The 16,594-nt window shown below is 45.6% G+C and overlaps 1 protein-coding gene across 4 annotated transcripts in view; it reads right to left on the bottom strand.

The window, feature by feature from the left end:
• Nucleotides 1–16,594, bottom strand: part of RBM44 (RNA binding motif protein 44) — a 350,280-nt gene that overhangs the window by 269,480 nt on the left and 64,206 nt on the right. For 3 of the 4 annotated variants that reach the window (XM_040357500.1, XM_040357497.1, XM_040357498.1), the window contains exons 3-5: nt 14,845–14,914; nt 3,069–3,175; nt 2,894–2,968 (exon numbers count right to left, since the gene is read on the bottom strand). In XM_040357500.1, coding sequence (XP_040213434.1) covers nt 2,894–2,968; nt 3,069–3,175; nt 14,845–14,914 — 252 coding nt within the window. The remainder of the gene's footprint in view (nt 1–2,893; nt 2,969–3,068; nt 3,176–14,844; nt 14,915–16,594) is intronic. The other variant, XM_040357499.1, reaches the window with a different exon arrangement.

Genomic DNA, 16,594 nt, shown 5'->3' with positions numbered 1-16,594 from the left:
TCGGCCCAACCATTGCAGGTTCATGCTCTCCTGTATATGGAGTCCCATATCTTAGGCTGCTAAAGGAGCCAAAAAGTTTGGAAACATTTTTCTGTGGATCTTTTCTGGATCTGGAGTGCAGGCATTTCCTCTATCCTTTTTGACTGAGAATACTGCTCCAAGGTAAAAGACTGCCTCCCACGGCCATATTCAACCTGAGAGTTTGCAAGGTGCTGGTGCATTATTGCTAGGTTTAGGGCTGCAACTAACGATTATTTTCATAATCGATTAGTTGGCCGATTATTGTTTCGATTAATCGACTAATTGGATAATCTTAAAGTGTGGTGTACAATTTATACATGTAAATATAAAAAAAAAAAAGCAATTCTTAAATATATATACGCAGTGGTAAATATAAATAACCAACTACAGTAATTGTAATGCCTTCCATTACCTCCACTTTCTCTGGGTTCAGATGCTGATCTTCCCTGCACAGAGTCTTTAAAGTGATTTTTATTTATTTTTTAACAAACTTGTCATATTACCTGCTCTGTGTAATGGTTTTGCACAGAGCAGCCCGGATCCTCCACTTTAGGGGTCCCTCACCGATGTATCTGGCTCCTCCTGCCTTCAGAGTGCCACAATAGCAAGCTGCAAAGTATAGTATAGAGCGCCCGCTATAGCAAGGTAAAAAAAAAAAAAAACAACTTCTGCCTTTAGAACCACTCACTTCCTGCCCAGGACTACATGTCCCATGAGGCATTGCTCCTCACACTTTCACAAATTCTCAGGCACTTAGTGACAATGTATGGATGGTGTACTGAACTGTATGTGTGCAGCATTGTATTTCCTGATATGTAAACAAATAATGCATTCTATATGCAGGCCAACTAATCAACTGGCCGATTAATGGATTATAAAAATAGTTGACAACTATTTTCATAATCGATTAGTTGTCGATTAATCGATTAGTTGTTTCGGCCCTAGCTAGGTTGTATTATTTTGCCTACTTATTGTCTGTCAGTCAATGGAGGGACACCGCAGGTATGGGTTGTTTTATGTATACCAAAAGACATGGTAGGGGCTCACTATGCCCCCTTTGCTTTTCGCCAGGCTCCGCTCCCCGCTAGCGAGGTTGCTATTAAACACAGACGAAGTTGTCAACACCCTGGAGGAACTGAAATTGACTTCAGGCTTTATGCCTGATACAGTGAGTTATTCCGCACAGGCACTACTACATGCAGTAACCACCAGGGAATGTACAAAAAGCCAGGGGACTTCAAATTTGCCCTCTTAAACACGGGGAAACAGAAGGCCACATCTACTTCTCCTGAAAGTTAGAAGTCCTTTTAACGTCTCGCCCACCCAAAACGGTCCAGGAGAGGGATAATTATTATAGCAAAAAGTTTAAAACAAAAATGCACGCAGAGGTGATCAAATACCACCAAAAGTAATCTCTATTTGTGGGGGGGGGGGACGCCAATTTTGTTTGGGGGCCATGTCGCACGACCGCGCAATTGCCAGTTAAAGCCACGCAGTGCCGAATCGCAAAAAAAGGGCAAGGTTCATACTTCAAGTTTTTTTAAGGCCTTCTGTAAAAATAAGTCTGGATCCCTATTTGGAGAATATATGTTTGCCAGTGTCCATTCCATATTAAGCAAGGTCCCCTTTACAAAGAGAAATCTCCCCTCAGGGTCTGCCAATTGTTCTCTTACTACAGTCAAGTCCATAAATATATTGGGACATCTACAAAATTCTAATCTTTGCTGCTCTATACACCACCACAATGGATTTGAAATGAAAGGAACAGGATGTGCTTTAACTGCAGACTTTCAGCTTTAATTTGAGGGTATTTACATCCAAATCAGGAGAACGGTGTAGGAATTACAACAGTTTGTATATGTGCCTTCCACTTTTTAAAGGACCAAAAGTAATGGGATAATTGGCTGCTCAGCTGTTCCATGGCCAGATGTGTGTTATTCCCTCACTATCCCATTTACAAGGAGCAGATAAAAAGTCCAGAGTTTCAAGTGTGCAATTTGCTATTCGCAAAAAGGTAAGCTTAGCCTTTAAAGAGTTTCTAATTTTGTGTCAGCAGAATCAATTTAAATGAAGGAACATCTTCTATAGGCAGAGTAAGATGTGTGTTTCTGAGATGGCAAAGGTCTACTATCGAAACAGAACACTTATAAAAGAACACTTTTTTTTCTCCACAAAAATAGTTTGGCAAGGATTCTCAGTGGCGTGAAAACCTTTTCAGGGTAAATCCAATCATCATACAGTATATTGCCCATTCTATGTGACCATGAATATGGGGCTCTACGGGAAGAGGTGATAGTGCAACGTGTGGTGTCACACCATGTTTCAAATGTTTTAACAGTAAATTTCCAAAACAAAAATTCAAATTTTTTTTTTATATTAGTTTTATGCTAAAACTATTTAGAAGACTTGTAATAAGTGAGGCTGCAGTATCTGGGCTCTATAAGGATAGACTGCACCCCTGACCCTGTATAGTGCTCTGTGGCTAAGGTGAGGGCCCAAGGAGGATCGAATGCCCAAAGCAACATAACAGTTCATCCCCACAGTGTGAGGTCTGGATACAGCTCCCAAGGTATTACCAAAGTTGCTCTGATCTGGATGCACTGCTCTATTGCTGAATTAGAAGACAATAAAGAGTTTATTAAAGAACGTAAAGTAAAGAAATAAACTAGGGAGACAAACTGATATCTCAAGGAGTGGGGTAGAGTTATAGGAATACACCCAGTGGGGGGGATGGGGGTCTGTGTATCCAGCAAAGCTGTGAGTGTGTCCAGTCACATGCAGGCCTCTGTCCTGTACAATTAGGATAGCTTTGTTTTTATTTTTCTCAAAATTTGAGGTTATAAAATACAGCTATAATGCTTTCTCTACCTACCTTTTAGTTTTAACCGGTTGTTTACAATTAGCAGGGATGGATTACTCTTAAGAAATCCATTTAAGTTCCCGTACTCTATAGAAGAGGACATAAGGACAATTAGATTGGTTTTAGTTATGCTCGACTACAGTAACTTTGCAAAGAAAAAAAGAAAGGAACACAAGGCAACAAATACCTTTGATGATTTCTCGGTCTTCTGTGGAAAGTAATATATACCAGCCTAAGACTTCCTTTCCATCAATTTCAACTGAATCATATTTTTTCACCACTTCACACACCTGCCTATCAAAAAAGAATTTTGGTTAGATACATATAGCCATTTACAGAGGAAAATAAAATAAAAAATCTCTGAAAAGATTCTCTGCGCAAACATTTTTTACAAGTGACTGTTGAAAACAGTTCCTGCTGCACATTATAAATCAGATGACACTTTATGTCCAGGTTGCAGGGACAGCCAAGTATAAAACCTCGGATAAAATGGTCACACCAAAAACCAACAGATTGCTAGTATATTAACCATTCTTATATTTATATTTGGGTCCAAAAGGATCATTTATACTTAAGGATAGCAAAGGTTTACCAAACAAGTAGCTAAAAAAAAGTTGTACTCTGTAAAGAGCTTTCTTGAAGTCCAATGAAAGACGCAGCAAGTCTTAAACCTTTGGGTTAAACTGTTGCCTACAGGAGGATTAAACACTGGAGAAGTTCAACAATACCACTTCTACTACCAGCATGCCTCATCTTCACAACAAAACAGTAACAAGTGTATGATCAAACACAGAAAGGTGGGACGGTCAATGGCTTCCATGGAAATCATTTTATAGCAAGTGCCAAGAAAATGATGTTATAGTGAGTACAAAAATCCTATCTGTGTCACTCATGGAAGAACACAAGAAGTCAAGTCTTTGGGTGACCCAAAAGCTGTCCAACAATAGCAGGCAAAGCAGAAAACGAATTCTAGCAGGCTAGAGAGAAAACAAAAGGCTGAGGACTGCCTACAAACACAAAGATGCCTGAGGGGCCTTACGCCAGAACCTAGCATTAGATGAGGCCTGAACAAACTTGGTAGAACTGTGGAGAATCTGTGGGCAGAAGATCAGGCAGCAGTCTTAAAAAAATCTTGGAAAAACAGTAGCCTGATGCAGAAAAGTTCAAAGAGGCACTAAAAGATTCATAGAGGCTGCCTTGATAGAAAAAGGTGGAACTTGTTTCTTGTGATCACAAGTTTGAAAAATTAAAGGGGTTGAATACACACAAAAGCAGGACTTGGGAGCACAGCCTGCATGGGTGTCCACCAAGGAGAGCGCTTCTCCAACGTGGACACCCGATGCGGGGAGGAGCTACCAGTACCGCCGGGGGACCCCATAAGAGGAGGATCGAGGCCAATCTGTGCAAAACAAACTGCACAGTGGAGGCAAGTATGACATGTTTGTCATTTTATTTTATTTTTTAACCACTTAAGACCCGGACCAAAATGCAGCTAAAAAGGACCTTGCCCCTTTTTGCGATTCGGCACTGCGTCGCTTTAACTGACAATTGCGCGGTCGTGCGACGTGGCTCGCAAACAAAATTGGTGTCCCTTTTTTTCCCACAAATAGAGCTTTCTTTTGGTAGTCTTTGATCACCTCTGCGGTTTTTATTTTTTGCGCTATAAACAAAAATAGAGCGACAATTTTGAAAAAAAAAATCAATATTTTTTGCTACAATAAATATCCCCCAAAAATATATAAAAAAATGGTTTATTTCCTCAGTTTAGGCCGATACGTATTCTTCTACATATTTTTGGTAAATCAATTGGTTTGTGCAAAATTTATAGCGTTTACAAAATAGGGGATCGTTTTATTGCGTTTTTATAAAAAAACATTTTTTTACTACCAATGGCGGCGATCAGCGATTTTTCTCGTGACTGCGACATTATGGCGGACACTTCGGACAATTTTTATCACATTTTTGTGACCCATGTCATTTTCATAGCAAAAAAATGTATTTAAAATGCATGGTTTACCGTAGAAAGGACAGTTGCAGTTTGGGAGTTAACCACAGGGGGCGCTGAAAGAGTTATGTTTCACCTAGTGTGTGTTTACAACTGTAGGGGGGTGTGGCTGTAGGAGTGACGTCATCGATTGTGTCTCCCTATAAAAGGGATGACACGATAGATTCAGCCACCACAGTGAAGAATGGGGAAGACGTGTTTACACACCGCTCTCCCCATTCTTCAGCTCCGGGGACCGATCACGGGACCCCAGGCTGGGTACATGTACAGGACGTACCTGTAAGTATATGTGCCCAGCCGTGCCATTCTGCTGACGTATATGTATAGGAGGCAGTCCGGTCCGTAAGTGGTTAAACAAAGGTTTACAAACTCTTTAACCACTTCCCACCCGGTCAATAGACAATTGACGTCCGGGAAGTGGTTTTGTTATCCTGACTGGACGTCTATTGACGTCCAGCAGAATAATATGCCGGCGAGCGCCCATGGGGGCGCACAGTACAGCGATCGGTGATGCGGGGTGAGTTTATCAGCGTAGCCCCCCCCCCCCCTTCCGCTGATGTCCACACTGGATCACCAGGGAAACCACCAGGGAAGGGGGCAACATGGATGGCCAGGTATGTACCCCATGGCCATCCACATGTTAAATATTCGCAATAGATGCCAATCAGTGCCCACAAATGGGCACAACATAAAAAAGTGATGCCCAGCAAGGCCACCATCAGTATCAGTGCCACCCCTCAGTGCCACCCAGAATTTCCCTTCAGTGCCACCCATAAGTACCCATCAGTGCCGCATACCAGCGCCGCCTATCTGTGCTCATCGGTGCAGCCATATCGGTGCAGCCATATCGGTGCCCGTAATTGAAGAAGAAAACACTTATTTACAAAAAAAATTAACAGGGAGAAAAAAAAATATTTTTTTCCAAATTTTCAGCCTTTTTTTAGTTGTAGAGCAAAAAATAAAAAAAATCGCAAAGGTGATCAAATACAACCAAAAGAAAGCTCTATTTCTGTTAACAAAATTATAAAAATGTAATTTGGGTACAGTGTAGCATGACCGCGCAATTGTCATTCAAATTGCAACAGTGCTGAAAGCTGAAAATTGGCTTGGGCAGGAAGGTGCGTAAGTGCCTGGTATTGAAGTGGTTAGGAGCCGGTTTACACGGGGGAAACTTGGGATCCGACTTGAAGTCGCACTGTTGAGAAAAGCAATTTAAGTGAATGGAGCCGTCAATGTACACAACGACTTCAGAAAAGGTTCCTGTACTACTTCAATCCGACTTCTAGGCGCCTTGTACCCATTGATTTCAATGGAATTCGCCTCAGAAGTCGGATCACTGTCTTAACAGAAGCAATACAGGAAGAGAACATACATTTTTAGGCAAACCCCTCGCTTCCCCACGCCCTCCCACACAGCTGATTCTTGTTTGATTGGCCACTGGAAAGCCTCCTGTCCTGGAGACGACTTTAAGTCACCTTGTAAGTCGCCCCACGTCACACGCTCAGGTCATTTTCGGGTCGCCTTGCAAAGTTGCGGCCAGAGTCATGTCTCCCCTCTGTGAACCGACTCTTACTGTCAGCCACCTACAGATGGTAAAACAAGCTAGTGTACACTTGTTGGTGCAATCCAAAATGACAAAAATGGAATAAACCTTTATAAAGAAGTAGTGAATGAGAGATGAACACTTAAAGCTCTAGCCACATCCAGACAATAAAAAGGGAAATCTCCCTTTTTAGGACATGGAACTGGACAGAGGGACGAAAGAATGATGTCCTGGTTGAGGTCAAAAGCAGAAAATATCTCACAAGGAAGTTCTGGGCCTTAACCACTTCAGCCCAGAGCCTTTTTTACACTTGTTTGTTTACAAGTTATAATAATTTTTTTTATTTTGCTAGAAAATTACTTAGAACCCCCAAACATTATATATTTTTTTCTAACACCCTAGAGAATTAAATAAAATGAAAGAATACTTTCTATCACACCGTATCTGCGCAGCGGTCTTACAAGCGCACTTTTTTTTTTTTTTTTTAGGGAAAAAAAAAATACACTCTTGAAGTAAACAAATAAGACAATAAAGTTAGCCCAGTTTTTTTTAATATTGTGAAAGATACTGCAACGTCGAGTAAATTGATACCCAACATGTCACGTTTCAAAATCGTGTCCGCTCGTGGAATGGCGACAACCTTTTACCCTTAAAAATCTCCATAGGCGATGTTTAAACATTTCTACAGGTTACCAGTTTGAGTTGCAGAGGAGGTCTAGGGGCTAGAATTATTGATCTCGCTCCAACGATCATGGTGATACCTCACATGTGTAGTTTGAACATCGTTTTCATAAGCGGGCGCTACTCACGTATGCGTTCGCTTCTGCATGCAAGCTCATCGGTACAGGGCGCTTTAAAACTTTTTCTCCCCTTATTTATTTTACTTTTCAATTTTTATTTTGACACTTTTAAAAAAAAAAAATTATAATATTTGGGTCACTTTTTTTCCTATTACAATGAACGTAAACATCCCTTGTAATAGAAAAAAAAAAAACATGACCTCTTAGATATGAGATCTGGGGGGTCAAAGTCCTCAGATCTCATATTTACATTAACCACTTCCTGACCGCCGCATGTAAATGTACGTCCACAGAATGGCACGTACAGGCAAATGGGCGTACATGTACGTCCTTGCCTTCTAGCGGGTGGGGGGTCCGATCGGGACGCCCCCCCCCCCGCTACATGCGGCGGTCGGATTCCCGCGGGGAGCGATCCGGGACGACGGCGCGGCTATTCGTTTATAGCCGCTCCGTCGCGATCGCTCCCCGGAACTGAAGAACGGGGAGAGCCGTGTGTAAACATGGCTTCCCCGTGCTTCACTATGGCGCTGCATCGATCGAGTGATCCCTTATATAGGGAGACTCGATCGATGATGTCAGTCCTACAGCCACACCCCCCTACAGTTGTAAACACACACTAAGTGAACACCAACTCCTACAGCGCCCCCTGTGGTTAACTCCCAAACTGCAACTGTCATTTTCACAATAAACAATGCAATTTAAATGCATTTTTTGCTGTGAAAATGACAATGGTCCCAAAAATGTGTCAAAATTGTCCGAAGTGTCCGCCATTATGTCGCAGTCACGGAAAAAAAAAAAATCGCTGATCGCCGCCATTAGTAGTAAAAAAAATAATAATAAAAATGCAATAAAACAATCCCCTATTTTGTAAACGCTATAAATTTTGCGCAAACCAATTGATTTACCAAAAATCGGTAGAAGAATACGTATCGGTCTAAACTGAGGGGAAAAAAAAACATTTTTATATATGTTTTTGGGGGATATTTATTATAGCAAAAAGTAAAAAATATTGAATTTTTTTCAAAATTGTCGCTCTATTTTTGTTTATAGCGCAAAAAATAAAAACCGCAGAGGTGATCAAATACCACCAAAAGAAAGCTCTATTTGTGGGGGAAAAAGGACGCCAATTTTGTTTTGGGAGCCACGTCGCACGACTGCGCAATTGTCTGTTAAAGCGACGCAGTGCCGAATCGCAAAACCTGGCCTGGGCATTTAGCTGCCTAAAGGTCCGGGGCTTAAGTAGTTAAGATGCAATATTAAAAAAAAAAATTCCCCTTTAAGACCATTGGGCGGAAGTGCCGTTTGATGTCGCTTCCGCCATCCAATGGTGTGGAGCCAAGCGGGGGCCATATCTTTCCCTCATTTGGCTCCATGTCTGTCAGGGAAAAGGACCCAATTGTCTCCGGACCTCAGATCTCATATTTACACTAAAATGCAATAAAAAATAAATAAAAAAAAGTCACTAGAAAAAAAAAAAAAAAAAAAGTGACGTTTGACCTCGCTTCTGCCCTTCCCATGCCATGGAGCCAAGCAGGGGCCATCATCCCCTCAGTCGGCAGTCAGGCATCCATGGAAAAAGGACACAAAATCGCCTCCACTGCTACCGGCGGGTTTGGCAAGACACGGAGAGGAACGGAGCACGGCGGGAGTGGGGTGGGCACCTCTCCCACTGCTGACAAAAGTGATCTTGCGGAGACCACTTATCTCAGCGATACGCACGGCATTCCCAAAAGTACTGGGTTAAGTCCACAGCAGTGCAACAAATAATAGCAACCACCCAATCCAAAACTGCAGGGTCAGAAAGAAGTAACTTCCGACCGAACAGTCACAGGCTCCCTCAGGGAGGAAAATAGCAAAGAAAACACTCGCATATAAGCCCATAAGGATCAGAATAAAAGGCAACCCCTCTTACCTGGGCCTGACCGGTGCTTGCGGCGCCTGCTTCCGCCATTGATGATGATCTCTCCTCCCTCTTGGTAGAGAATGCAGCGGGGTGATGAGAAAACAATGGGTTTTTAAATTTCCCGGTCTCCGCCGTCAGAGGACGGAAACGAAAGCGCCGGTCGGAGGACCCGCCCCATAGTCTCTGCATTCCAGGCGCTTGGAACCACGAGCACCATGCCCCCAGTTAGCTGCGTCGCCGGACGTGACGTCACCCACCGTCCGGGACTTAGAACCAACATGCGGGACACCGCTGACCGACAGCGGCACCCGCCCGGCCACCAGAGCCATACCAGCGGAATCCGGACGCAGAGAAACTGCGCCTCTTGTGGGTCCTTCGCTCCCGTGAGCAGGTGAGACTGGGGACTCCAGAACACCCCCCGTTTGCGGTAAGGGGGGCAGGGATGGTCATTGCATCCCCTCCAACCTTCGAGAGAAGCGCTCCCTGGTTCCAGTCTGTTGCTGGTAGGCGGCACTGATAAGCAGCACTGATGGGCATTGATAGGCAGCACCGATGGGTACTTATGAGTGGAACTGATGGGCACTGAAATGCATCACTGATAGGCATCCCTTGTGACACTGGCAGGCATTGTGGGTGTGCAACGATTAGCAGCTGCCTGGGCGGGGGCGTGGCCTGGCAGGCAATGGAGTGAGACGTGCGGAGACAGAGCTCCTCTTGCAATAGATCCTGACTAATAGATTGCACGCATATTCTGGGTCTTTAAACCGCGCTGACACCGGCTGGAAGGTCCGGGGAGCAGAGAGAGAATGTCACCGCCAAAGAAACCATCCTCAGCGGTCGACAAGCTGGCTAAATTCCGGCATGAAGGAGGCGAGGACCAGGCCAAAGATGGCGCCGGCGAGGAACGTGGGGAGGACCGCCAGGCCGCTGACACGGCGAAGGTGCTGGAAGCGATCGCAGCGCTACAGGGCACCTTAACAACAAAGATTGATGAGGTCAAAATAGATATATCTCTAATGAGACAGGACCTAGCCACAGTGAGAGACAGGGTCACAGAAGCAGAGACCCGGATAGGAGCAGCAGAGGACATTTTGCACCCCTTACAGCAGGAAACGGAGGAATTAAAGCGCCAAATGTACCAGCTCCATGCCCATCAGGACGAAATGGAGAACAGACTCCGCCGCTGTAATTTGCGATTCATAGGTTTACCAGAGAGAGCAGAGGGCAGAGAACCAGCCGACTACCTGGAAAACCTCCTTATCACAACATATGGAAGGGAAGCGTTCTCAGTGATGTTTGCGGTGGAAAGGGCGCATAGGATACCAGCTAAGCCCCCACCTGAAGGAGCACCCCCCCGCACGTTTATTGCAAAGTTTCTGAACTTCAGGGACAGAGACACCATTATGCGGTTATCCAGAGAGAAGGGGAATATTAAGCTGGGAAATGGCCACGTGGCGGTCTTTCCGGACTTCTCCAGTGAAGTTCAGAAGAAAAAAAAAGCAGCTGCCTGGGCATTTATTGGCATCTGCCTGGGCACAGATTGGCATTTTCCTGGTGGCCCAGTGGAGTGGCCATCCCTGGTGGTCCATTACAGCTTCCTGGTGGTCCTGGGCGGGCTTCCAAGTGGAGGCTGCGCTGATAAACAATCAGCACAGACCCCCCCACCATCAAGAAAGCAGCCAATCAGCTCTACTCTACTGGGGCACGCGTGGCTGTTATCTTGCTGGACGTCATATGACATCCAGTCAAAATAACGCAACCACCACCCAGCCGTCATTCTGCTATAGGCAGGGTGGTAAGTGGTTAACTGGGCAGGATTGAATTCTAATTGTGCTCCATTCAGTCCTGCCCAACAACAGCATAGTTAGCTTTTAGAACGGGCTGTGTATGAACACAATAATGCAGTGATCTGTGAGGCGGAACTTGGGACACTGACTCTTCCTGTAGGTGTGACTGGGCGCAATCAAATGCCAATTAGGATGTATTCAATTCCAGACACCATCCGAGCTGTCAATTAAGTTACATCGTTTGCAGAGTCTGAAAGACTACAAAGAGGTGTGTTATAGACATGTCCCTGTTCAGTCAGTAATCGTCAATGGATGTGAAAAAAGCAAGCTCCTGTTTTTATCCAACCGCTGTCATCCTCCCCCATCCAGGCCGGGCCACTTTAGATCTCAGACAGAGGTTGGGGTGCTCTGCCGACACCCCCGCGAGGGGGAACGGGAGGAGAAAAGGACCAATTCCTGCCCTCAGTGCCTGGCCTGCACCAGAAAATTAAGGTCACTGCATGACAGCTCCAAAAAGAATCTGCAGGGGGTAGGTATTCTGTATACGGTACAGTACATGGGTAACAAAAAAGACCCATTCGGGAGAAGAGACAGGAAACCTCCAGCAGCCTGGCACAACTGTAACCTAAAGCCCAACTCATTTGCTCCACACATAATATAGTCTAGAGATCAATTACAGAATTGACCAGATTCCTTTGATAAGGACATCGACCAGTCAGTCAGAGCTGTGAGAAGCAAAGTCACAGCTAAGGATGAAGAGCAAGACGGGACGAGAGAACAGAGCTCTGGAGAGGGCTGCCTTAGGGGCTTCCGATTTCCCTCGAAATCGAAACTTTGACTGTTCCCCAAACTTCTTTTTGATGGGAAATGCCTTCTTTGTCGGCAGTCCGATCCAAGACGGCCTCCAAACCATGACCAAACAATAAGTCCCCTATGAGAGGAATACCACAGAGCTTTAGTTTGGAAGCACTGTCCCCCTGCCACGTTTTAAGCCATAAGGCTCTTCTACCTGAGTTACACAGTGCTGCAGATCTTGCGGACATATGCACTGATTCCGCTGAGGCGTCTGCCAGATAAGCCACCCCCTTTAGCAGCATGGGAAAAGAGAAGAGGATAGTCTCCTTTGTTGTACCTGCCTCAATATGTGCCTTCACTTGAGTAAGCCAATATTCCAAATTACGGGCCACCACCGTGGCTGCCATAGCAGGTTTAGGATTACCCTGAGAGGAGTCCCAGGACTTTTTTTTTTAAAAGAGAATCCATTCTCTTGTCCATGGGATCGGAGAGTACCCCCATATCTTCAAAAGCCAGGTCCGTATGTCTAGAGACCTGGGGAAAAGCTGCATGTAGTTTGGGGAACTTGTTCCAAATCAGGGTTCTCCCTCCGCAAAAGGAAACCTTCTCTTCAATGCTTTCGAGAAAAAAAGGTTTCCTTTCCAGATCCTGCCATTCTTTTTTGATGGCATCGACCAGAACGTCATGGACCGGGAACACCTTCCTCTTCTGTTCCCCCAAGCCCTTGTACATTGATCGTGCAGGGACAGCGGGCTTCTTTTCCTCCTGAATCCCCAGAGTGGTGTGGATAGCTCCTAAAAGATCCTCCACCTCCTCCAGAGAGAGCTTGTATCGTGAGGTTTTTGTGGACTCCCCGTCCACCCCCTCCACATCTGATTCTCCCTGAGACTCCGAAAGTGCGCTGCCTGCTTCCTCCTCATTACCTCTCCAGACCCTTACGTTTTCTCAGCACTACTAGTGAGAAATTCCGTTAGGTCAGGTGAAACTCCTTGTTGCACTGGAAGGGGATTGCTCTGGGGATGGGGCAACTGAAAGTTAGCAAACCGTACCTGAAAGGATTGAAACGTGCTCGAAAGCTCCTTAACCGAGGCTGCTAAATCTACCCCCTGTTCTGCTGCCTGCTCTCTCACTAGTCCCTCAATACACCCCCTACAGAGAGGTTTGGCCCAAGCCTCTCCCATTGTGGTTCTGCACACAGGGAACTTCCTCTTAGAGCCTTGGAGCGATTTACTTGTGGACTTCTGAAAAAACAGAAAAGAGAGAGAGCAGCAGCATTAGAGCAGGCCCCCCTAACGTTCTTAAAAGGTATCACCAGGAGTGCCTTCCCCCAGGACTACCACCACCAGGGACCCACGCCTCTCCCCACCGACTACCAGGAGGGAAATACACCCATGGAGCCAACGGGGATTTGGGTAAGATAACACCACCCCAGGGTTCCACTGACCTTAGCTTGGCTGGTGCCGTCATCTCCAGGAGCTGCCTTAAAAGCCTCTGCCTCCGACATTTCCCGCTCTGAGGAATGGTGGTCACTGGCCTCCAAAAGCGCTGACACACCAGCAGTAGGAAGGGCCGCACCAGCCAAATGCTGGGTCCGTTTTCTAGGCCCCGTCCGGAACCGGAAGACGCGGCCTCGTGTGCAGGAGCCTCCCGCCCCCCTGCCGGAACCGACGTCGCCCTGTCATCCAGCCCATCCTCCAAGCTCCCGGCTGCTGCAGACACGGGGAGGAACCTGGACCCTGCTCACAGCACCCCCCTGGGCAGGAGAAAAACTGACCTCCCAGCCGACAACAGCTCACCGAAGCGTCGCTGAGATGCACTGCGCGGTAAAAGGTAATCAGCACCCTCGCTTTACCTGGCGCCAAATTTAAAATAGCAAGATAGGGAGAGATTCTTGGTTATCTCTATATCCCCTCTAAACATGCCTCAGCCTCTTCGGCCATCAGCTCTGGTTCCACTGCGGTGTATCCCCACCGGAGGAAACACCATAACTGATGGGCCATTGGGAGGATGAGGCTTTAAACTTCTAAAGGAAGGCAGTGTTTCCTAAGTGGGGAGGAGCCGGGATCTCTCTAAGGTGCCTGTCCTGAAAGACGATCTAGGGAAATTGGTGTCCTTTTTCCCCCCACAAATAGAGCTTTCATTTGGTGATATTTGATCACCTCTGCAGTTTTTATTTTTTGCGCTATAAACAAAAAATAGAGCGACAATTTAAAAAAATATATATATATTTTTTTACTTTTTGCTATAATAAATATCCCCCAAAAATATAAAAAAATAAATAAAATAATGTCCTCAGGTTAGGCCGATAGCTATTCTACATATTTTTGGTAAAAAAAAAAAATTGCAATAAGCGTTTATTGATTGGTTTGCGCAAAAGTTATAGCATCTACAAAATAGGGGGATAGTTTTATGGAATTTTTTTTTTTATGGCGATCAGCCATTTTTTTTGTGACTGCGACATTATAGCGGGCACATCGGACACGTGACACATTTTTGGGACCATTGTCATTTTCACAGCGAAAAGTGCTATAAAAATGCACGGATTACTGTGAAAATGACAATGGCAGTTAAGGGGTAACCCACTAGGGGGCGCTAAAGGGATTGTGTCCTATTGTGTGTTACTTACTGAAGGGGGGGCATGGCTGGGCGTGACATCACCGATAGTCGTTCCCTATAACAGGGAACAGACTGTCAGTGACAAGCCACAGAGAAGAACGGGGAAGGTTTGTTTACACTCGCCTCTCCCCGTTCTTCAGCTACTGTGACCCGATCGCGGGACACCGGCGGTGATCGGGTCTCGCAGGTGCAGAGCTTTGGTCTGGGTCGCGAGTGCGCCGGCGCGCTCGTGACCCACAGCTGGATTCTTAAAGGAGACGCCCTTGTGCCCAGCCATGCCATTCTGTTGACTTATATCGTCGTGCGGCGGTCCTTAAGTGGTTAATGTGAATACCCTGGTAACCCATTTTATAGTAGGATCTGGGGGGGGGGGGGGGGGGGGGGGGTTTGACTGAAAAAAAAAAAAAAACACCAAAAGGTAAATAAACAAACATTGGTTTTATTACTTGAAATTTCCTTATATGGGGGATGATGAGTGCTTTTGATTTATTGTCTGGATTCAGGGACACATTACCAGAGCATTGACTGCCAGTACCTTTTCAAAGCATTAATCTTCTCAAGCTTGCATTTTCTACAGGATTTATCTGAAGAAAAAAAAAAAAAAAACTCATCAAGAACAATTTTTACAGCATTACAACAACAGGTAAATACAAGGGCAGTTCCTTTACACAGTCTAATTTAAATTTAAGTTAGCAAGTGGTAGATCACCCTTAACCACTTGCCGCCCGCCAATGACAGATTGACGGCGGCAAAGTGGTTGTAGAATCCTGACTGGACGTCATATGACGTCCTCAGGATTCTAAACCACTGCGCGCCCCCAGGGGCGCGCATTGCGGCGATAGTTGTTGCGGGGTGTCAGTCTGACACCCCGCAACACCGATCTAGGTAAAGTGTCTCTCACGGAGACACTTTACCACTTGATCAGCCGTGTCCAATCACGGCTGATCACGATGTAAACAGGAAGAGCCGTTGATGGCTCTTCCTCACTCGCGTCTGACAGACGTGAGTAGAAGAGAGCCAATCGGCGGCTCTCCTGACACGGAGGGTTCGCGCTGATTGTTTATCAGCGCAGCCCCCCCCCTCGGATCGCCACACTGGACCACCAGAGAATACAAATAAAAAAAAAAAAAAGGGCAAAAAAAAAAAACAGAAAAAAAGATGCCAATCAGTGCCCACAAATGGGCACTGATTGGCAACATGGATCCATCAGTGCCACCCCACAGTGCCAATCCGTGCCCATCTGTGCCACCCAAAAGTACCCATCAGTGCCACCCATCAGTGCCGCCCATGAGTGCCCATCAGTGCCGCCCATGAGTGCCCATCAGTGCCGCCCACCAGCGCCCATCAGTGCCGCCCACCAGTGCCGCACACCAGCGCCCATCAGTGCCACCTCATCTGTGCCCATCAGTGCCACCTCATCTGTGCCCATCAGTACTACCTTATCGGTGCCCATCAGTGCCACATCATCGGTGCCCGTAATTGAAAGAGAAAACTTACTTACAAAAAAATTTACAGAAAAAAATAAAAACTATTTTTTTTCAAAATTTTCAGTTTTTTTAGTTGTTGCGCAAAAAAAAAAAAAAAAAAATCGCAGAGGTGATCAAATACCACCAAAAGAAAGCTCTATTTGTGGGGAAAAAAGGACGCCAATTTTGTTTGGGTACAGTGTAGCATGACCGCGCAATTGTCATTCAAAGTGCGACAGCGCTGAAAGCTGAAAATTGGCTTGGGTGGGAAGGTGCGTAAGTGCCCTGTATGGAAGTGGTAAAATAAAATGCAGTTTAACATATGGTACCAGGTAGCTGGACCTTTTCACAAGTTTTCCATATATACTGGTGTAGAAGATTATTATATGCATCAGGCTACTTTGTTTTATGTGCATCTAAAAAAGGACCGTTTTCATATGTGCAATTTAGACCCATTTCACACTGGGGCCACGGCCCCGTTCGCTTTACCGCAGTTTAAGCAGTCCTTTTCGGAAACACTGCCCATTCATTGCAATGGGCAGGGGCGTTTTGGGAGCGTTGTATACATCGCTCCCAAACTTCCCCAAAGATGTTGCTTGCAGAACTTTTTCTAACGTCCTGTGAACGCACTGCCCAGGTGTCAAAGCGCCTATTGCACTGAATGGGAGGAAGTTTTCAGGCTCTATTTCTAGCGCTACAACAGCTAAAAACTGCCTCAGTGTGAAAGTGAAAATTTGTGTTTTAATCTTTTTAGCCACACAGTTGTGTGTATATTGCCACACATTCTCTAGTGTGCTT

This window comes from Rana temporaria, chromosome 6 (assembly GCF_905171775.1).
Source record: "Rana temporaria chromosome 6, aRanTem1.1, whole genome shotgun sequence".
Lineage (NCBI taxonomy): Eukaryota > Metazoa > Chordata > Amphibia > Anura > Ranidae > Rana > Rana temporaria.
Note: the sequence above shows the minus strand (reverse complement) of the source record. Positions and strands in the feature narration are given on the sequence as shown.